The following is a 24,169-nucleotide window of genomic DNA, read 5'->3' as shown; positions in this document are numbered from 1 at the left end:
TGACTATGTGTTACTGTGTACTATTATTTTGTTTACGACTTTGTTTGTCCACAAGTGGGCAGTGTTGCGCTTGCATGCGCGGATTGATTACGTCACTGAGACGCTGTTCATTTTTCTTCTTCTCCCAAACTACCGAATAAACGGAGTCTGCATTTTTTCCCTCCAGCAGAAGTTCGGTAGTCAGTACGATTCTTTATAACGGTTTAATAATCCACTTCATCTGCGCAGAGATAGACATAAAGTATTAGTCTAGTCTTCTAACAGGTTATGGGCCCAGATAACGTTGGATTATTTAGTAGTTTGATAAAAGAAGTACACGAAGTGTGATAACCTCGGATGGCGGGATGCGCGCAGGTTAGCATGGAGTAGCAAGTTAGCAAGTGTGAAGCTAGTTAGCATCGAGAGAGGCTATCGGGAAGCTAACGGAACGCTAAGCTAAGCTAACGCTACCTAGGGAGATGGAGCGAAAGAAGAGCAGGTGGCCCACATTCAACGGACAGGCCGATGAGTATGAACTGTGGGAAGAGCGAATGCTCTGTTGCATGCATGGTGTGGGGCTGAAAACCACCATTCTTACCGAGCCCGTGGGACCTTTGACAGTGGAAGAGCAGGCCCTAGACGAGGAGCGGAACGCGGACGCCTACTGCGCATTGGCGCCTTTATTGGACAACACAAGCTTGGGATTGATCTTCAGAGAAACGAAGGACAAAGGTAGAGAGAGTCTAGGGGGGTTGCGGGAACATTACATTGGTAAGGGCAGACCCCGGATTGTCACTCTGTATGTAACATTGACTGGTCTAAAGAAAGCTGATAATGAGACGATAACCAAATACATTATCCGAGCTGAACAAATCATTACGGCTCTCAAAGGGGCGTAGCACCGAGTGAGGGGCTAATGATGGCCATGGTGATGAGGGGGTTACCTGAGAGATATAAGCCATTCACTCTAATGGTGAAACATGGCGACACTGAGTTGACATTGGGACAATTTAAGGCCAAATTGAGAAACTTTGAGGCGGCAGAAGATGTAGCTAATGCTACAGCATTGGACGAGACGTCCGAGAGGGTGATGAAGGCCCACGCAGCGCCTAAGAAAAAGCCAGTGAAACGCTGTGAGGGAGATGATGAACAAACGGTGTGCTGGCGATGCGGTGACAAAGGCCATCGGAAAACGGACTGTTCACGCAGCGTGTGGTGCAGCTTCTGCCGGGTCAAGGGTCACACGGACAAAGTGTGCAAGAAGAAGGACCGCGCTGATGGAGCCAGGTGTGCACGCGAGCAAGGTGGCGGTGGCGGTGGTGGTCACGGAGCAGGTCAAGGTCAGGGACCGGGGAATACTGCGGAAGAAGAGAACTACATCTTCAGAGTGCAGGCTGGAGAGACCAGCTCAGCAGGACCAGGACGACGGCAACAGTTCAAACCAGGATTGATTGTGGACTGTGGGGCTTCTTCCCACATAGTCAATGATAAGAAGAAGTTCAAGAGCTTTGACAGCTCGTTCGAGCCAGAGAAACACTGCATGGAGCTGGCGGACGGTAAACGCACCTTTGGTGTGGTGCAGGGCAGGGGAGATGCTACGGTGTGTCTGCTCGACAGTGAGGGGCGACGGTGTAGAGTGACACTGCGGAACGCACTATATATTCCATCGTACCCCCAAGAGCTCTTCTCTGTGAAGTCTGCGACAGCACACGGAGCCAGTGTGTTCTTCGAAGAGGGCAGAGATGCCCTGATGTCACCGGATGGTACCAGGTTTGACATTTTTGTACAGGGGAAAATGTACTATTTGCAAACTGAATGTGTTGTTGAAAATTGCCATGTGAGCCATGATATAGAAACTTGGCATGAGATAATGGGCCACTGCAACTATGATGATATCATAAAGCTACAGGGTATCACTGATGGTATGCATATAAAGGGTAAAGTGTGTAAACCTGACAAAGAGTGTGCAGTATGCATAGAAGGGAAGTTTACCCAAAACAGGAACAGGAACTCTACAGACAAAGCCAAGACTCCACTGGAGTTGGTAAACACTGATTTAGCCGGTCTTGTGGCAAACAAGTCCATTAATGGTTTCAGGTACATGCAATCATTTACAGATGTGTGCACAGGGGCAGTGTGTGTTTATTTCTTAAAAACAAAGAGTGACACAGTGCAAGCGACCGAGAAATTTCTGGCAGATGTAGCTCCCTATGGGACAGTGAAATGCATAAGGTCAGATAATGGAACTGAGTTTACAGGCAAGGAGTTTCAAACCCTGTTGAGACGGAACAAAATAAGACATGAGACGTCCTGCCCATACTCTCCCCATCAAAATGGCGTTGCAGAGAGAGAAGGACGCACACTATTCGAGATGGCAAGGTGTATGCTAATAGATAGTGGTCTACCAAAGAGCCTCTGGCATTATGCTGTACAGGAGGCAGCCCACACCAGAAACAGATGCTTCAACAAGCACACAGGCACTACGCCATACACGGCAATGACAGGAAAAAAGTGCAACATGGCTAGAATGCAAAAGTTCGGGACAGAATGCTATGCTTACCAGCAGGACAAGGGAAAGTTAGATTCTAGATGTGAGAGGGGGCGTTTTGTAGGACACGACAAGAACAGCCCGGCCTACCTAGTCTACTACCCTGACCAAGAGAAAGTACAGAAACACAGACTAGTTAAATTTGTACACAAGGCAACTAGTGAAAATTAGACTCAGACACCAGGTCTGCACCCAGAAGACTGGGTAAGAGAGAGAAAGTCTGTTGAGACAGCTGCAACTCAGCCTAGAGTACAGAAAAATGTACAGACTGACGGTACACAGTCAGCACCCGAGGATGATGACGAGGAGCACCCAAGGGTGACGTCACAAGCCTCAGCCAGTGGGAGGTACCCCCAAAGGGAACGCAACCCTCCGAGATACCTGATTGACTATAGTCAGGGCGACAGTGATGACAGCTCACTCACCACTATAGATTATGCATACAGGGCAGTGTGCGGTGTCCCTCTGACCTTTAAAGAGGCCATGGAATCGCCAGAATCAGAAAAGTGGTCCAGGGCAATGGACGAGGAAATGGAGTCTCTAAGAGACAACAAAACATTCACCCTTACGAAATTGCCAGAGGGCAAGAAAACAGTGGGAGGAAGGTGGGTGTATTCGATAAAGACAGATATAGATGGACACGACAAGTACAAGGCTAGATTTGTAGCAAAGGGATGTAGCCAGAGAGCTGGGGTGGATTATGGGGAGACATTTTCGCCGACAGCCAACCTAACAAGTGTTCGAGTGCTTCTACAGAAGGCGGCTCAGTATGACTTGATTTTACACCAGATGGATGTAAAGACGGCCTATCTTCATGCCCCCATAGACTATGACATATACATGGAACAACCTGAGGGTTATATTGAGAAGGGAGAAAAACTATCGTGTAAACTAGAGAAGTCAATCTACGGCCTCAAGCAGTCTGGCCGCAATTGGAACTTACTGTTACACGAGTGTTTGACAGGTGATGGTTTTACACAAAACCAATCAGACCATTGTGTGTACTCCAAGGAGTCAAAGGAAAGGATGTCATTGGTGTATTGCCCTACAGACGAAATGGTTGCGGATGTAATGACGAAGCCCGCATCCAAGGTAAAACTGAAGACATTTGCTAAGGCAATGTTTGGTGTGTGAAATGTGAGTGGTATGGGTTATACCAAGTTTCTTTTCATTTGTTCTATGAATATGAAAAGGTATACAGTAAGCACATGATTCATAAGTGGGAGTGTTGAGATATGACACCAGTGTATTTGTATGACTATGTGTTACTGTGTACTATTATTTTGTTTACGACTTTGTTTGTCCACAAGTGGGCGGTGTTGCGCTTGCATGCGCGGATTGATTACGTCACTGAGACGCTGTTCATTTTTCTTCCTCTCCCAAACTACCGAATAAACGGAGGCTGCATTTTTTCCCTCCAGCAGAAGTTCGGTAGTCAGTACGATTCTTTATAACGGTTTAATAATCCACTTCATCTGCGCAGAGATAGACATAAAGTATTAGTCTAGTCTTCTAACATGGTTGCAGTCGATTTGAGTCTTGATGGCATCCTAGGGGAAACAGGTTAAAAACATACACAGCTAGCTAGCTAGCTATGTCCTACCTTTACCATTATGAGTGTAAACTACTAATAAGAACGGGTCTAACCCTTTAGCCGAGCGGTTAGTGATGTCGCCTTGTGGTGCAGTACACCTCGTATCGAATCCCGCACCGGGCAAAAAAAATAACCGGTTACATTGGTGGCAGCGGTGGGATCCGGAAGTGTGCAGATCCTCAGAAGTCTCTTCGGAGCGCGGTAAGAACAAAGCGCGAGGGCGCGCTTCCGGGGAGGGTGACGACTGTAAACTACTAATAAGACACGTTAGCCCCTAGCTAACGGGTCTGACACTTTAGCCGAGCGGTTAGTGATGTCGCCTTGTGGTGCAGTACACTCCGTATCGAATCCCGCACCGGGCAAAAAAATAACCGGTTACATGAGGTACATCCCCCTGCTGTGAGCGTAGCACCGCGGTTCTGTAACCCACACAGCTACAAAGAACTGGTCAGCATCCAGACTTTTGTATGCTTTTAGGTCAGCACCTGTGTGTGGGGACACTCCGTTGGTAACATAGTGGTACAGACCGTGTGGACTGAACTCGGGCAGACTGGACGGTTATGCTAGATCCGTGAACACATCGCTAGGAAGAAGGCACGGGTCGGTAGCTAACCCTGCTATCGCTAGCTTCTCCACATATCGCTCTTTGTGCCGTCCTACAAGGTGACTCACTTCACAGGACAACTCCACAACATTACTCTGACTATTGGTAGCCATCACTTCCATTTAAACTATAATAGCTACTCATCCGTCGCAATATTTTGTTTGTGTTTGTTGTTCGCTTTTGAATTTCCCGGTCTATCATTTCCTGCCGTCCGTCATGGCGCAGTCTCCCTCGTCACGTGACAATTGTGACGCGTCTGTAAAGGGTGAATAATTTCAGCGTGAAGATACACTGCTCCCCCAACTTTGACCCAAATCAACCCCGTGTCTTAGAAATCACCTGAAGGACAATCGAGTAAACAAACGAACTAACAGATCTCCACATTCTTTCCACAATCGTTCTGGCCATGGGGGGACATCTCATCTCATCTCATCTCATCTCATCATCAGCCGCTTCTCCGGAGTCGGGTCGTGGTGGCTGCAAGCTGAGTAGCGCACTCCAGACGTCCCTCTCCCCAGCAACGCCCTCCGGTTCCTCCTGGGGGACCCCAAGACGTTCCCAGGTCAGACTGGACATGACTCCCCTCCAGCGAGTTCTGGGTCTACCCCGGGGTCTCCTCCCAGTTGGACATGCCTGGAAAACCTTCAAAGGAAGGCGCCCTGGAGGCATCCTAATCAGATACCCGAACCACCTCAACTGGCTCCTTTCGATGCGAAGGAGCAGCGGCTCTATTCCGAGCTCCCTCCGGATGTCCGAGCTCCTCGTCCTATTTCTAAGGCTGAGCCCAGACACTCTACGAAGGAAACTCATTTCAGTCGCTTGTATCCGCGATCTCACCCTTTCGGTCACTACCCAAAGCTCATGACCATAGGTGAGGGTTGGAAGGAAGATTGACTGGTAAACTGAGAGCTTTGCCTTCCGGCTCAGCTCCTTCTTCACCACAACGGTCCGCCACAGCGTCCACATTACTGCTGATGCTGCACCAATCCACCTGTCAATCTCCCGCTCCATCCTACCCTCACTCGTGAACAAGACCCCGAGATACTGGAAATCCTTCACTTGAGTCACCAACTCGACCCCAACCCGGAGGGAGCAATCCACATTTTTTCAATAGAGAACCATGGCCTCAGACTTGGGAGGTGCTGACTGTCATCCCGGCCATTTCACACTCAGCTGCAAACTGCTCCAGTGCGCGCTGGAGGTCACGTTCTGATGAAGCCAACAAAACCACATCATCTGCGAAGAGCAGATGCAATTCTGAGGTTCCTAAAATGGTTGCCATGGGAGACATAAAAATAAAAATCCAAGGGGACCAATATAAGGTAGGAGACATACAAAAATGTACTTTGTTGGAATTAAATACAGGAAGTTCTCATTGTGTTCTTTATTTTATTATTATTTACATATCCCGACAATCATTTGAAGTGGAGGTAAGGTCACTCCTTGAGAATAAAATTGCATGAATAATGGAAACAAAACAAAACCTAACAACATTAAAATCACCAAGAATATTATCCTGGCTGAAATCCTAGAGTATTTGGTAGAATATCCAAGAAAAACAACTATATAAAGAGTCAAGGTTTGGAGGTGAAGTCATCTTTTTTAACAAAACTGTCTATAGCAGGCCTTACTTTCCCTTTAAACGATTTCATGTGTTTCTACACATGATAAACCCGATACATTCTTCAGTAAGAGTGCCAGTCATTTTAAAAAGCACAAAGTTAAGGCACAGTTAGGTTTATCTACTGCAATAGGTTTGCACCAGGTTCATTACATTTTTAAATGTGCATCATACAAATTTCCACAGCAAATACTGAATCCCACTTTCAATGACACTGCATTTCTGAAAGAGAAAGTATATATCTGGCAGTCCATATAGCGCTTTCTGAATACAACAGGCCTACCCAAAAAATCTCATGTAGAGACTTAAAAGTCTGATAGTCTCTTTGTAGGGCCTTGAGTAACTAAAAGCAGGTGGTTGCATCTCTTCCTCCTATTTCATGAGGTTTAGGTTGAGGAACATGACTGGATAAAATCAAAAACACTTTGACAAAGTCAACTTGAACATGGCAGTAAACGTCTGTCTCATCAAGTGAAACCACCCTGGGATTTGGGCCTGACATGTAAACTTAAATGTAAGTGAACTTCTGGAAAGCCATTTCAAATTTCTGGTGTCACCAATATTTAGGTGTACGAACTTTCCAATACAGCTAAATGTGGGTCGCAATTACATGATTTTTGACGCAACAAGAATTTAACATCAGAATACACTGAAATGTAATTAAGAGGAATGGATCAGGTAACTTTTGACTGAAAAGAATTAGCCATATATGGCAAATATTGGCAAGCAAGCCAGAAATATTAATGCCACTGAACTTGCACACTGTAGCTTTTTTCTACAAGCTTAGTCTATTACCATTACTAGACTTGACCAACATCTCTGATACCACCTCCCAGGATAACATGTTGCCTCAGGCTGCATACGTGATTAGTACTGAATAGAGAGCAGTAAGAGAAATGAAAGCTTATGGTTTGCTTTTAATGTGAATGAGTTAAATAAGGTACCGCCACCCTTCACATGTATTTACAGCACCCATCTAAGTATTTGTGCATGCCTTTTTTGTTTGACTTAAAAAAAACCCTACATAACAGGAAGTACACCACCTCATAAATCTTTAGGAAATAAACATCCACAGTATGTGTTATAATTCAAAGCTTAAATAGAGGCCGTCACTGGCGCATGCAGCTATTTCCAAGTATTGCCCAAATGAACTTATGATGGGACTACTTTTGATCAGAATCTAGAAGAAAGAGGGAATAAGTCTCCTTTAAGCACAAATATTTTAAATGTTCCATCAAAATGTTGGTTTCCTGGTTTAATCAACTACACATGTAATACCTAGACATAAAAAATAAAAATATAGTATAGTGTCCACTTCACCATCAAATAGCTGATGGCAGTTTCATCATGCAAAGCACCAGCATCCAACCTCTCAGCCAACTTGTTGTTTAGAGTATCACATGGTTACATGTTTTTAAAACACGGATTTACGGGGGGGGGGTAGTATTTCACCACAGGAATGAAAACCCAAAGCTGGTGCTCCTGTGAATGACAATGCAACCCTTGAATTGAATTTTCCCTGTATCTTCTCCCTTCACCACATATGAAGCAAAATGGAGAAGAGGGTGGGACAAGAGCAGCAGAGATGTGTTGAGTGATGCTGAAAAGGGTCTTGGTAAAAAGAGAGGGTCATTGAGTTTTTGGGCAGAGCAAACGGTCATCCAAGGGTCCCCTCTGGGGAAAAGCCCAAACTGTTGGCTGAACTGGTACACTGCTGCAGGCAAGACATTGTGTTCATGTGAGTACTCGATGCCTTTAGGGGTGTGGTGCAGCCCTGGGCTTGAGGGAAACGCTGGTGGTAGCGATCCAAACGCAGGTACTTCACCGTGACCAGTTTACCTGAAAGTGAGAGAATGTTAAGTGCCACAGCCAAACTCTACAACTGACTACAAAAAGGGATCACGAGGTTAATGTCGCTTTAAATGTTCTAATGTCATTAAAAATGTAATTTACCATCAAACCATGAGCCATGAAGTGCCTTGAAGGCTTTCCCCGAGTGCTCTGCAGAAAGACACTTCACGTAGACACAGCCCTGTGAAGACAGGGGAACATATCAGTAGTTATTTCAACACTGGAACAAAAACCACATTGTGGGGGACAAGGACAAGTAAAAAGGAGAAGGGGTCTCCAGGGAATCTGGTGGTTAGAGTTGGCTCAAGGCACAGATGTGTGTCCCGATAAGAGAACGCGGAAACGGACTTTCCCAGTTATGCTGCTTTAATTTAGGCTGTGGTGTGTCACAGTGATACAAACAAGGGAACACTATCAGTGTAATAAACAACACAATTGAGAACATTATCATATGCAAATAAGGACTGTAATTATTAATCATATTTATCAACAACAAATTCACCGCTAGCATACTGTCCCCGGCAGATATATGTGCAGTTAAGAATAATCGCACTAATATCTGGTTTGCAGTTATAAATATCAGCACATACATTTACACACAGCAATAAACGGAGGTTGTATAGGTGGTTAGTGAAAACAGGACAGGAAAAATATCACCGTCTTAACATGAACCACACATATGAAAACTGAACTAGACTTCACGTCACCAGATCGTAACACAGCAGCTGGTGCATTCAAGGACAGTCTGTAAATAACAGCTCCGGTGAGTTCACTTAGATGGGATGGAGTAAATTGCTATCATAATGAAGCAAACTAAACCTGTAAGGCAGTGGACAGGCAAACTTATTACACAACTATGTAGGCTTTCTAACACAGCTGCCCCTGAGTGTCTGCATGGGCAGTCGAATCGAAGGTAGAAAGGCTACTCATGTAGGTGAATCCCCGGCTCCGTCGTCTTCGAGCCTGGGTGCTGGACCAAGCAAGCTACTGGTCGGATGTAGGTCCGATCTCTGACCTGAATGGCAGCAGTCCGGATGTGTCTGTCTACTCCAGGGTAAGTATGTGTTACCTTACCAACTGGCCAGAGAGCCCGCAGGAGCTGAGGATCAACGATGAGCACCGCTTGGTTCGCACTGAGGTATTTCCCATCCATCCACCACTGTCAGAAGTGATAGGGGTTATAGCTGCCTTTTTCCCTCTTCTTTTCTTACTTGGACTGGTTTTCATTGAGAAGTGATTGGAGGTGTGGTTAAGCAGGGTATATATAAGAGGACGTCACCATGACGTGCGGGTGCGTCTCCTGGAGTTTGTCAATGGCGGGAGGTTGCATAAACGCCTCAGGATACGCCACTTTGAAAACGCGGCAAAGGTTCACACCATTCCAGCTTTGAAGGACTTTGAAGAAAACCAAGTTTCTTTTATTTTGAGGATCCCTCCACTATCAACCTAAACTGAACTAAAACTACCAAGACAGTGTCCGCCGCTTACGGAAGCCGAGACCCACGTGGCTGAGGCTTGTCAGAGGGACCTGCTAACTGCTAGCCTGCTACCTCGGTAAGCTAGCCCACCTCCCCTATTTCTCACGTCTTGGAAATCAGTCCTTCTTGTTTTTTCCCCCATTTCCATCTTTTCTACACACTCCAGGTTAGGACTAGTATTGCGTGTTTAACCCTTAACCCCTAGACCCGACTAGTCCCTAACAGCCACTTCTGTCTCTCTTGCAAACTTGGCAGGTAGTGACTCAAGAACCTGGCACGGAAATGGTCGAGGAGGACTTGGCTATACCTCCATTGGTGATTTCCTAGAATGTTACTGGAGTCATAACCGACCTGAGGGAGTGATGCATCGTGGCATCCCATCAGTAGGATGCTAGGTCTGATGGGATCTGGATCTGCTATGTTTAAAGAGATGTAGCCGAGGGGCTTAGCATTCAGGATGCCTTCCACTTCCATAAGGACAGTCAGCAGCACAGTTTCAGTCACCGTCTGCTCCTTAAGCACGACCTTGAAAGCAGTCTTCACAGACTTCACTTCTCTCTCCCACGTACCTCTGAAGTGGGGAACGTTCGCTGGATTGAAACAAAATTTTATCTGCTGTTCTACCAACTGCTCTTACAGGTGAGTAACCATAGCCTCGAAGGCCTCACATAGCTCTCAGGCTCCTCCAACGATGCTTGTCCCGTTGTCGGAGAAGACTGCAAAGGGTTTGCCTCTTCTGGCGATGAAGCATCGCAGAGACATCAAAAAAGGCGTCGGCGTCGAGACTCTCTTGAGGTCTAGGTGCACACATCGAGTCATCATGCATTCATAAATGATCCCCCATCCCCCATCGATGTCCAATCTTCACGGTAAAGGGCCCGAAACAATCCACACCGGTCAAGTAAAAGGGTGGCTTACACAGGCGCAGACGAGCTGGTGGTAAATCTGCCATCTTAGGCACAGAAGGATTGGCACACCATGCTTGGCACTGCAGGCAGGTGCTCCGATACCTCTTTATTGCTTCCCTCCCTCGCAGGATCCAAAACCAGCGACACAGTTCAGCTAGCATTCTCTCTGGTCCAGGATGAAGGAGGGTCTCATCGAAGTCCTGGATGATTAGCTTAGTCAGAGGATGTTTGAGATCTAGCATGATCGGGTGTATAGAATCTGACTTTAGCTGCTCAACTCTTCGCAGTCTCCCTCCAACTCTAACGAGTCTTTTTTCCCTCTCGTATGCAGGAGATACGGAGCCCAAACGACTGTTGATTGGTAGGGATCGATCAGACGTGAGTGCCTTGACCTCATCTGGGGATGACTCCGGCTGCTTTAGAAGGTTCTCTGCTTTGATGCAGTCAGCTGCTTCACTAGGTGAGCAAGAGCCTAGATCGGCCGCCCCATGCAGGGATCGTGTTGTTGCCTGCATGAGGCCCTTCCATGTGGAGAACGTGTTGACATCAGGAAGTTGAGGACAGGGATTGACAGTCACATGTCTACAGAAAGCTGATTTCTTAAGTTCGCTATCCTCTGGTTCCAGATAGGCTGAAGGGCTGGTCAGCCAATGATCTTCGGTGTGATGCAGGAACTCCAGGCCTTGGTGCCAACAATGTGGTCGAGACAGTTCCTTCAGGGTCTTGTCCCGTGTGATATCATCCGCCGGGTTATTCACAGTATCCACATATCTCGTTATTCATATCAGTAAGGCTCTGAATCTCGGCCATGCGTGTGCCAACAAAAACTTTGTAGTGGCAAGATTCTGACTTGTTCCAGTGGAGAACTGTAGTGGAGTCAGACCAGAGGATGACTTTTCTGATGGGTAAGGCGATTTCAATTTGAAGGACACTGGCTAACTGAGCACCAGTGAGAGCAGCACTCAGCTCCAATCGAGGCATGGAGAGTTGCTTCTTTGGCGCTACACGTGATCTGGCCAGCACAAGAGTTCCTTCTGGCCATCCTCTGTCCTTAAAGAGAGACTGACATGCCCTTTCTGAACAATTATTCTAACATTGGGAGTTTGAATCCTAACCAAAAATATGTGTGGTTGTATGAATTCAAAGCTATTGGCTACTCTCTTCCTGACATCACCACGCTACCACTACCGCTCATACTGCTCATGTCCGCTGACATGATAACTGACCAATAAATGTTGACTAATATCACAATTCGGCGAGTATTTTGACTTCATAACTCAAAATCTGTTACAAACAACAATAACACACAGGTACATGGAAATAAAGTTTTTATTTTAGGGTTTTAAACATGAGTGGTAGCACGGTGATGTTTGACATGGATCCAGTTATCCACAGCTCTCATACGTAGAATAGAGGGCTGTGTAACCGTATATACAAATTGACTGATGTCTACGTACCCACCAGCGCAATTTGTCATTGGACAACATCTACAGTCAATCACAGATCTCTCTCGAGTGGCCGCAGAGGCGCTGTTTTGGCCACTGGATTTCTCTGTGGTCACATTCCAACTCGGAACATAGCCTATCAATAGGAATTTTCCGATTTTGATGTCAGTATCACTTTAGGTAAGCAACAGACCCATATGCTCTCTCAGAAGCATCACAAAAGGTCTCTGATTGACGTTGGTGAGTCCGCAGATGCTGGGGCATAACACCTGGGGAGTTCCATCTGTATCAGGTCGGGAATCTCCTGTTGTCAGGCGAACCATCTGTCTCACAGGCTCTGCGGCTGAATCGGGTCATCCCAGCCGACAAGAACTTTGTCACATGTTGTAAAGGGTACAATGTAGCCTAGTGGGTCACATTAACAGGCGAGTACCTTGTAGATGTTCCTCATCGTGGCTTCGGCACTCTCTACCAGTCTGTGTACCGTAGAGAGTCTCTGAGGCAGTCCCAACATAATCCCAGGGTTGGCTCCTGAAGGTCCATGCTGGTTTGGGAAAGCCACAGCTCACTGCTCTCAGATCTGGCTTCAGATGGAAGATGTTCAATGACAGCCAGTACATTACTGGCCCACTGGCTTATCTCAAAACCTCCGGTTTGGAGCAGCTGGCACAGACCACTGAGAAGGTCTTTAGCGTCATCCACTGAATGGGTGTTGTGAAGGCAGTCATCGAAGTAGAATGACCGCTCGATACACTTAACAAGGTCCCTGTTGGGTCCACTTTTGTCATGGATGTGCCGCTGCAGGGCGTAGATGGCGCAGCAAGGACTGCACGTTGTGCCAAATGGCAGGACCTACCACTCATAAATGCTTGGTTCCTTGGTTTTCTGCATATTTCGCCAGATGAAGCCCAGCATTGGTTTGTCGGCTGGCAAAGGGCGAATCTGGTGAAACATACTTTTGATGTCACTGCTCATTGCAACAGGATACTGACAGAATCTAAAGGGGACGCCTAGTAAGGATGGGCCTAAGGTAGGGCCAGGGAGGAGAAGGTCATTGAGGGACTGCCCATTAGACTGGTAAGAGCAATTAAAGACTATTCTGTCTTTGTTGTTGTGCCTCACCATATGGTAAGGTATATACCAGGATTCTGAGGTTGCTTTAGCTACCTCTGGTGGCACCACTGCTACATGGCCCATCCTCTCCTGATTATGGATCTCCTGGCAGTACACCTTCGTGGGGTCTGGGTCTTTGGCGAGTCTCCGCTCTGTGCTTCGGAGACATGGTAGCACTGCATCCATAACAGCTTGGAGGGTCATGGATTTGGCGTGAAGAAGTAGTGGTGTAAGCATATCTCTTTACACCATCAACATTGACCCTGATGTCTGAAGTAGATTTAGGGCTTGTTGATCCTGCTTTGAGTGGGTTACCTACTTCTCCCTTGTATAAGGAAGTGTGTCAATCTGCCAAAGGTGCTCAACGTTCTTGAAGAGCTCAACGATCGGTGAGACCGTTGTTGTGAAAAGACACCGCTGCTCGGGTGCTGGAATTTTGTCAATGCTAGTAGGGCCTTGAACAGACCAGCCAAGCTTGGTGTGGACTGCAATGGGTCCACCTTGCGGCCCCAGACACACGGGGTCTATAGGTGTCAGGAGACGAGGCATGTCGGACCCTGTGAGCAGCAGAGGTTGGGCGTGGTTCACAGAAGGTAAAGATAAGTTATGGAGGTGTTTGTATCGCTGTTGGAGATTCGTCACTGGATAGGAATGTTCGTAGAGACCCAGGTTATTGGATGTTAATTAGGGATGCACCGAAATGAAAATTCTTGGCCAAAACCGAAAACCAAAAATGAGGAAACCAAGGCCGAAAACCGAAACACCGAAAGAAATGATTATGTCAATTATTAGAACCATTGCATTTATGGCCATGACCGTGTACTAACCTCACTAAAATCAAGGCATTGCAATTCAAAGAATAAATCAATTACAAAAGTATGAAAATATTTATTTAGCACTGACATTACAACAATGCACAATATAAATTAAAATTCAAAACAAAATGTTTAACTTGACCCCACTCATGGACACATTAAATAATAATGTACAGGCCTATAACTGACTGGCCTGCTGAAAGATTGTAAAATTAAATATGTTCTCTCATAAAAACATAAAGTGCATTTAAGTCAAGTGCCTTTTAAATTTTTCTCTGTAGGACAACTACAACAAAGTGCATTCAGAACAAGTGCAACTGCTGAAAGATATAACAATATTTTCTCTGTAGGCCTACAACATAACAGGGTATCAAGACAAAGATTGCCATAGCCTGTAGGCATTTAACAACAACAAATGCACCAAGAATTGTGGATATGCAAAGTGGAAAACAAATATTTTAACAATAGACACGCCCATTCTACTTCTTGAGGTAAAGTGGCAGGTTTTTCTTGATGAAGAGTAGCTTCTCTCCTTTATCACAGTGAAGTCTGTTCCTCTTCTCATCGAGAACATGAGCTGCAGCACTAAACAGTCTCTCGCTGTCAGTGCTTGTGCACGGAGCAGACAAGTACTTGCGTGCCATCTTTGCCAGGTCAGGAAAGCGGCCATGGTTATTTCTCCAGTAGGCAAGAGGGTTATCACTTCTGGAGATGGGGACTAAAGACAGATAACCATCCAACTGTTGAGCGGTTGAGCTTGTTGTCTGCCTGATATTTGAGAAAGATAAAGGGCCAGTGCATAAACATTTTTATCAAATAAAATAAAAACTGTCTAGCAGAAAAATAAAATCATCTGATAGTCACATATAGTAAGTCGGAACAGAATAGCCTACCTATTATTTGGGGCACTCTCTTGCAGGATCTCATTGAACATATCAGACAAGGAAGGTGCATGCCCCTCATCTGGTGCAGAGAGACGAGTCCTTTTTTCTGCGCTCTGCTCTCCTCCCGCGCTGTGCGCTGGTCCGTCTCCAAGCGGCTTGTCCGCATCCATCGCGGCCTGGATCATTTCACGTGCGCGCTGCTTTAATCCCACATTCAAGTAATGATCCTTATAACGCGGATCAAGTACAGTCGCGATGAAGTACTGAGGATCCGAATAGATCTCAGTGAAACGTCTGTTGACAGACTCTAAGAGTGTGCTTTTCATTGTTTTCACTCCGTGGTCCGTCTCAACCTCTTTGCTTAGAAGACGCTTTAGTACCGCAATTAACGGAATAACATCTGCTACAGATACGTCAGCGGAGCTGATCTCTTTAGTTAACTGCTCAAAGGGGGCAAGAAGAGAGAGAATGTTCTCTATTAAGACCCACTGGTGTGAAGTGAATGTTGCGGGGAGCTCGTGATCTCAGCTTTATGCAGCCAAGATTGCTTTTGCGCAAAGAGGCTTTCCAGCATGTAAAAAGTGCTGTTCCAGCGTGTACTCACATCTTGTTGAAACCGTTTTATTGGTGTTCCAAACTGATCTTGCATAGACTGTAGGCGGGAATAGGCCAGCAGAGAATGTTTAAAGTGGCCAACAATTCTTCTGCCTATAGCCAATACGTCTTTTATGCTGCGCTGAGACAACACTCCCTCATTCACAGCCAGATGTAGTGTGTGGGCCATGCACCATATTCCTTTCAGCTGGCTGTCTTCTACTGCTTTTGCCATATTTCTAGCATTGTCACTGACTATGGCATGCACTTTAGATCGGTCGATATGCCAGGTGTTGAACATATTGGCGAATGCAGCAGAAATGGCTGCTGCTGTATGTGACCCTCTAAACTCTTGTGAATGGAGCAGAATCTTTTGCAGCTTGAAATCTGTATCGATCCACTGTGCGGTTAGACTGAGCATACTGGTGAGGCTGACGTCTGAGCTCCATGTGTCGGTCGTGAAACTGATAGCTGTAACATCTGATGCTATAAGCTCATCGACATGAGTTGCAACAACATTAAACAGCTCAGGTAAACACACGTCTGAGAAATGCCGTGTGCTTAGCATGGCATAATGGGGCTCAATGTGATCAATCAGCCTACGAAATCCCACATCTTCTACGACAGAGAACGGCTGATCATCTAAGGCAATAAACTCCATAATTTTTTGCGTTATGCCCTTTGCCTTAGCACCATCACTGGAAAACTTTCTTGCCTTTTCAAATAAGTCCGCTACAGACGGAGTGGGCGTGCTCGGATTGACTTTTCTTTTCTGCGCCGCATTCGGGATGTTTGGATTTCAGGTGATAAATTAAACCCGACGTGGAGAAACTCTTTGCAGACACACCCCCTCTTGAAATTTCAGCATTGCATGTTTTGCAAATTGCTATCCGTGGGTCTTTCTCCGAGATATTGAAATACGTCCACACCGCAGACATGTTGGCTCTTATCCAGATAACCGTGTGCTGGCTGCGCTTTTTGCTTGCGTCATCACAATTCTGTTTCGGCCGTGTTGTTTCGGTGATTTAGGTATTTCGGCCGAAAACCGAAAATGCTCCTTTGGGCCATTTTCGGCCGAAAATGCTCCTTTGGGCCATTTTCGGCCGAAAATTTTCGGTGACCGAATTTTCGGTGCATCCCTAATGTGAATGCCTGACGTATATGAATAATAATCGTGCTAATACCTGGTTTGCAGTTATAAGTATCAGTATATACCTTTGAGCATTTATGTACAGCAATAAAAAGGTTGTACAGGTGGTTAGCGAAAACAGAAGAGGAAAATATCCCTGTCTTAACATCAGGTATCTCCACCCAGGTATCTCCACCATTATAAACAACACAGTAGCATTAACGACCCAAACCAATGATCAGTTTCATACGCAAACTGTCGTGACCATTAACTACAGTTACAATGGCCATGTGTACTATTCACAGAGGATTAGGGGATAGTTGCAATCACATTATTGCACCTTACTTTTGTTTTATTTTATATTGTATATATATTTTATTTATTAGTCTTTTTAACCTTTATCTTTACTATTTACTGTTAATCTTTCCCTCTTTCACCAACATACCAAGACAAATTCCTTGCAAGTTATTCTACTTGGCAGAAAATTATGATTCTGAGTATAATTTTAACCAAAGCAGTTTATCAATGTCACCTCTCATACCACCAACCAACAAGAATGAAGGTCGGGCAGGGCCAGAGAGGACTGTTTTTTGCCTCCTAGATTTACCAAAAATGAAAGAATAATGTTGATTAAAAAAAAAACCCGTTTGACACTTTTGAAGCGTATTGCCACATTACATGTGCGTGTCTATCAAGAACCCAAAGGTGTTCAATGGGGTTGAGGTCGGGGCTCTATGCAGGCCAGTCAAGTTCGTCCACATTAAACTCAGCAAATCATGTCTTTATGGACCTTGCTTTGTGCATGGGGGTATTGTGTCAGGCTGAAACAAGAAAGGGCCTTGCCTAAACGGTTGCCACAAAGTTGGAAGCCACACAATTCTCTAGAATGCCACTGTATGCTATAGCATTATGATTTCTCTTCACTTGAACTAAGGCACCAAGGCCAAACATCTCCAAACCATTACTCCTCTTCCACCAAACTTTACAGATAGCACTATGCATTTGGGGAGGCAGAGTTTTCTTAGCCGCCACCAAACCCATATTTCTGTCAGACTGCCAAATAGTGATGTGTGATTCATCACTCCAGAGAACGTTACCACTGCTCCGGAGTCCAATGGTGGTGTGCTTTACAACACTCCAGCTGATGCTTGGTGATCTTATGCTTGTGTGCGGCTTCACAGACATGGAAACCCATTTCATGAAGCTCCTGACGAACAGTTTTTGTGCTGACGTTGCTTCCAGAGGCAGTTTGGAATTCGGCAGTTAATTTTGCAATCAAAGACGATTCTCTATGTGCTTCAGCACTTGGTGATCCCTTTCTGTGAGCTTGTGTTGCCTACCACTTCAGGCTGAACTGTTGTTGCTCCTAGACGTCTCCACTTCACAATAGCAGCACTTACAGTTGACCAGGGCGGCTCTAACAAGGCAAACAGTTGACCAACCAACCGACTTATTGGAAAGGTGGCATCCTATGGCACTGCCACATTGAAAGTCACTGAGCTCTCAAGTACAACCCATTCTACCGCCAATTACATTACATGACTTTTTGCTTGATTTTATGCACCTGTTAGCAATGGTTGAGGCTCAAGTAATCAAATCCACTAATTAGAGGGCATGTCCACATACTTCCGGCCATGTAGAGTTATTTGACAAAGTTAACCAAAAATTGTGAAAGCAAACTCTCATGCTCATGAAAACCAACACATATTTCAGAATTAAATTGGCTGAATTTGCTTGTAAAAAAATTGAAGGATTTTGGCCAATGGGGGTGCAACAGTAGACAAATGCTTGTAATTCCTCAACTGTTTGTTGGACTTTAGTCAAATCTGTGTGGAAAAAAGGAGATACCAGAACCTACAAGGTAAGGTTGACTGACACTTGGCATCTACACTCACCGGCCACTTTATTAGGCACACCTGTCCAACTGCTCGTTAACGCAAATTTCTAATCAGCCAATCACATGGCAGCAACTCAATGCATTTAGGCATGTAGACATGGTCAAGACAATCTGCTGCAGTTCAAACCGAGCATCAGAATGGGGAAGAAAGGTGATTTAAGTGACTTTGAACGTGGCATGGTTGTTGGTGCCAGACGGGCTGGTCTGAGTATTTCAGAAACTGCTGATCTACTGGGATTTTCACGCACGACCATCTCTAGGGTTTACAGAGAATGGTCCGAAAAAGAGAAAATATCCAGTGAGCGGCAGTTCTGTGGGCGAAAATGCCTTGTTGATGCCAGAGGTCAGAGGAGAATGGCCAGACTGGTTCGAGCTGATAGAAAGGCAACAGTAACTCAAATAACCACTCATTACAACCGAGGTATGCAGAAGAGCATCTCTGAACGCACAACACGTCGAACCTTGAGGCATATGGGCTACAGCAGCAGAAGACCACACCGGGTGCCACTCCTGTCAGCTAAGAAAAGGAAACTGAGGCTACAATTCGCACAGGCTCACCAAAATTGGACAATAGAAGATTGGAAAAACGTTGCCTGGTCTGATGAGTCTTGATTTCTGCTGCGACATTCGGATGGTAGGGTCAAAATTTGGCGTCAACAACATGAAAGCATGGCTCCATCCTGCCTTGTATCAACGGTTCAGGCTGCTGGTGGTGGTGTAATGGTGTGGGGGATATTTTCTTGGCACACTTTGGGCCCCTTAGTACCAATTGAGCATTGTGTCAACGCCACAGCCTACCTGAGTATTGTTGCTGACCATGTCCATCCCTTTATGACCGCAGTGTTCCCATCTTCTGATGGCTACTTCCAGCAGGATAACGCGCCATGTCATAAAGCTCGAATCATCTCAGACTGGTTTCTTGAACATGACAATGAGTTCACTGTACTCAAATGGCCTCCACAGTCACCAGATCTCAATCCAATAGAGCACCTTTGGGATGTGGTGGACCGGGAGATTCGCATCATGGATGTGCAGCTGACAAATCTGCAGCAACTGCGTGATGCTATCATGTCAATATGGACCAAACTCTCTGAGGAATGTTTCCAGTACCTTGTTGAATCTATGCCACGAAGGATTAAGGCAGTTCTGAAGGCAAAAGGGGGTCCAACCCGGTACTAGGAAGGTGTACCTAATAAGGTGGCCAGTGAGTGTATATCCTAGTACATCACAAGTACCAGCCTTTAAAATCTTATAATGATCAGCCCATAGACAGCGCTACAGCAACGTAATTTACATTTAGACCAATAGCTCTATAACCATGGGCTGCAGAACAAAATCTCCTTTAGTTCAATAATTTCTAGGCCATTCTAAATACATACATCAATTTATCTTAGCTTTCTGCCATTTACTTTTGTCTGCCATTTTGACTTAAAAAAAAAAATTGTAAATTACTCCTGGAATTTGAATGCATCATTTCTGGATTCCCATTTTTGGTACTTCTAAACATTTGGCTGCTATTGGCCAATAAATTTTAGGGTGTGGCACATATTTGACAAAATTATCCATGACTTGTGAACACAAAGCCTGATATTCATAAAATTAGACATATTATCAGACACTGACTTTGCAATGGCTTGCACAATTTCTTGAATTTTGGCACACAGGGTTCACTTCAGTAGAAAATGCTTATAATTCCTGAGTGGCTAGATGGTTTTAGTCAAATTTGGCATGCAGTGCCATGGACAAAGGCCATACCTGAATCTACAAGTTCATGCCGATTGAATAAAAATCATGATCGCCATGAGCTATTCAAAAATCTGCAGCATCTAGATCAGGGGTGGACAACATGATCCAGAAAGGGCCAGTGTGGGTGCAGGTTTTTGTTCCAACCAAGCAGTTACACACCTGCTTCTATTAGTCAACCAATAGTCTTTGCTAACTAACTTGATTTGTAGACTCAGGTGTGTAACTGCTTGGTTGGAACAAAGACCTGCACCCACACCGGCCCTTTCTGGATCAGGTTACCCATCCCTGATCTAGATGCTTATTTCTCCTAATTGTATCAGGTTCCCAGAGACCAAACATGCCACATAGCTCACAGTTACACATACACTCACTGGCCACTTTATTAGGTACACCTTGCTAGTACCGGGTTGGACCCCCTTTTGCCTTCAGAACTGCCTTAATCCTTCGTGGCATAGATTCAACAAGGTACTGGAAACATTCCTCAGAGAGTTTGGTCCATATTGACATGATAGCATCACGCAGTTGCTGCAGATTTGTCGGCTGCACATCCATGATGCGAATCTCCCGGTCCACCACATCCCAAAGGTGCTCTATTGGATTGAGATCTGGTGACTGTGGAGGCCATTTGAGTACAGTGAACTCGTTGTCATGTTCAAGAAACCAGTCTGAGATGATTCGAGCTTTATGACATGGCGCGTTATCCTGCTGGAAGTAGCCATCAGAAGATGGGAACACTGTGGTCATAAAGGGATGGACATGGTCAGCAACAATACTCAGGTAGGCTGTGGCGTTGACACGATGCTCAATTGGTACTAAGGGGCCCAAAGTGTGCCAAGAAAATATCCTCCACACCATTACACCACCACCACCAGCCTGAACCGTTGATACAAGGCAGGATGGATCCATGCCTTCATGTTGTTGACGCCAAATTCTGACCCTACCATCCGAATGTTGCAGCAGAAATCGAGACTCATCAGACCAGGCAACGTTTTTCCAATCTTCTATTGTCCAATTTTGGTGAGCCTGTGCGAATTGTAGCCTCAGTTTCCTGTTCTTAGCTGACAGGAGTGGCACCCGGTGTGGTCTTCTGCTGCTGTAGCCCATCTGCCTCAAGGTTCGACGTGTTGTGCGTTTAGAGATGCTCTTCTGCATACCTCGGTTGTAATGAGTGGTTAGTTGAGTTACTGTTGCCTTTCTGTCAGCTCGAACCAGTCTGGCCATTCTCCTCTGACCTCTGGCATCAACAAGGCATTTTCGCCCACAGAACTGCCGCTCACTGGATATTTTCTCTTTTTCGGACCATTCTCTGTAAACCCTAGAGATGGTCGTGCGTGAAAATCCCAGTAGATCAGCAGTTTCTGAAATACTCAGACCAGCCCGTCTGGCACCAACAACCATGCCACGTTCAAAGTCACTTAAATCACCTTTCTTCCCCATTCTGATGCTCGGTTTGAACTGCAGCAGATCGTCTTGACCATGACTACATGCCTAAATGCATTGAGTTGCTGCCATGTGATTGGCTGATTAGAAATTTGCGTTAACGAGCAGTTGGACAGGTGTGCCTAATAAAGTGGCCGGTGAGTCTATGTCCACATTGTAGGTATGTGTCTGAGGTCTTTATGTGCTTGGACCCCCCTAGTTGCTGCTTGTGACTACATTAGATTTAAACTGTTTATTGAAGATTGTACCTCACGTGAATTCTTGTCTACAGCAATGTGGACGATTCCGTCGTTGTCACTGCACTTCTCTAGGATGGCCTCATGGATAGCCAAATGCCAGTTCTCTCCAACCTCCCTAGAAATACCCACAAAGATTTACAGTACACATCACTGCAGGGAGAAAGAGAAATGTCCACACTTGTAAGAAAAATTCCAGATAATTTTGATTAGTGGTGTGGGTAACTGAAAGAGAGGCTGACTGAAAATGTACTTGACACCAACTACAGTTTCAGTCAGATGGGTGGAAAAAAAGTAGTTTAGTCAAAATGCAGTAATATGTCTTGATGCATACACAATAATCCAGGTAAGGACATCAAAGAAGGCTGAATCAGTTCATCTAGATACAACGTTAATTGACAGATATGTTTCATCACTCAACTAAGTGACATCTTCAGTCTTAACTGACTGCAGGTATCCCCACCCTTATAAACAATATAGATGCATAAAACCCGAAACCAATGACCAGTTTGATATTTCCACTTCCGGTGTGGGAAGATGGTGGCGCAAATTCACGTTTGCAGCAGCCTCACCCAGTACCGTCTATGCAGTGTCTTTGTCCACGTTTGCATCTAAGTTTGTCTTTGTTTGATGGCTGGGAGAGCTGGCGCTGGATTGGCTGGAAGAGCTTGGTCTGCTGCATCCTGTGGTCCCAGGGACCACGGCCCTGCCTGGAGCTGTGCCCAAAGAGGTAACACTGAGGGCGGTCTGACAGGACGCAGAAGCGGGGCAGGCTAAGCTAACTGCTAGCCCATGCAGACCGGCAGTTCCGACAGTCATCCTGGCTAGCATTTGTTCCCCTGGATAGTGATTTTTTTTTCACTTTAGATATATGTGTTAGTTTGGATATATGTGTTCTTGTAGTTTTTGGATATGTTTTTGTTGTTGTGTTGCACTGCTGTGGGCTGGGGAAACGATGTTTTGTTTCATTTCATGTGTGCAAGTGTATGAAATGAAATGACAAATAAAGTGTTTCTGATTCTGTTAGGCGAATATGGATGTAACTATTAACTAGTTTCAATGGCCGTGTGTACTATTCACAGAGAATTACAATCAGCATTGTCAGATGGCAACGGATGCATAACGACCGAAACCAATGACCAGTTTCATGTGCAAATATGTGGAGAAGTGGGTGAAGAATCTGTCTGACAGACAACTCACCCAGGCGGAGAAAGACATCCTTGCTAAGGGGCTGAATTTTGCTGTCACGCCGAGGGAAATCCTGCTAGTGGAAGTGATCACAGCCACGAAATCAGCAATCTGAAAAAAACAACATCGCGGACCCGGAAGTGGAGCAACTTCGGACGAAAATTTCAGCCTGTCTCAGCAATGCGGAGGTGCCACCATCCAACATCAGTAGAGACGAGAGGAGAGCTCTCACGAATCTCAGTAAGGACATTAACATCATCATCCTTCCAGCAGACAAAGGTAGCTGCAGTGTTGTATTAAACCAGACAGACTATCATGAGAAAGTTATGACGTTACTTAGTGACATAAATGTGAGCCCCTGAAACGATATCCGGGCAGTGGTCACAAGAAAAAGGTGATAGACTGTCTGAAGCAGTTTCAACAGGACAATGCTATAGACAGAATGTTGTACCACAGATTATACCTAGGGGGGCGCTGCACCTAGTCTGCATGGGTTACCTAGGATACATAAACAGGATGAGTAACTCAGTGACCTGTAACATCTCTGAGTTTCTGGCATCTATTCTTAACCTGTTGGTAGGCAGTAATGAACATCACATTCAGAACACTATGGAGTTTGTGGATAAGGTGAGGGACATCATTGTGGAAGAGGATGAAACAATGGTCTTTTATGATGTTATGTCTCCTTCATGTGCATTCCTGTTGATTAAGCAGTGGAGGTGGTCTGTATGAAATTAAAGAACAACCCCACGTTTAGCAAAAGGACGACCCTTAACACTAACTAAGTGCGTCTGCTCCTGAAGCTGTCTTCAGTCCATGTACTTCACATACAGGGGGCAGTACTAGGCAGTGGCATGGGTGTGCTATGGGTTCCCCAATCTCACCTGTAATGGCCAACTTGTATATGGAGGAAGCGGGAAAAGAGGATTTAATGTCCTATCCAGGGACACCACCTAGTCATTAGTTTAGATTTGTGGAGGACAACTGGCTTAAAATTAAAATCTCAGGGTGTCTGGGTAGCATAGTGGTCTATTCTGTTGCCTAACAACAGGGGGATTGGCGGTTCGAATCCACGTCTTACCTCCGGCCTGATCGGGCG

At 45.5% G+C, this 24,169-nt stretch overlaps 1 protein-coding gene across 1 annotated transcript in view; it reads right to left on the bottom strand.

The window, feature by feature from the left end:
• Window positions 1-6,091: 6,091 nt before the first annotated feature.
• Window positions 6,092-24,169, bottom strand: part of lemd3 (LEM domain containing 3) — an 89,843-nt gene continuing 71,765 nt past the window's right edge. Inside the window, exons 11-13 of the mRNA XM_056277347.1 lie at window positions 21,895-22,000; window positions 8,300-8,378; window positions 6,092-8,185 (exon numbers count right to left, since the gene is read on the bottom strand). Coding sequence (XP_056133322.1) covers window positions 8,004-8,185; window positions 8,300-8,378; window positions 21,895-22,000 — 367 coding nt within the window. The 3' untranslated portion in view covers window positions 6,092-8,003. The remainder of the gene's footprint in view (window positions 8,186-8,299; window positions 8,379-21,894; window positions 22,001-24,169) is intronic.

This window comes from Lampris incognitus, chromosome 3, assembly GCF_029633865.1.
Source record: "Lampris incognitus isolate fLamInc1 chromosome 3, fLamInc1.hap2, whole genome shotgun sequence".
Lineage (NCBI taxonomy): Eukaryota > Metazoa > Chordata > Actinopteri > Lampriformes > Lampridae > Lampris > Lampris incognitus.
Note: the sequence above shows the minus strand (reverse complement) of the source record. Positions and strands in the feature narration are given on the sequence as shown.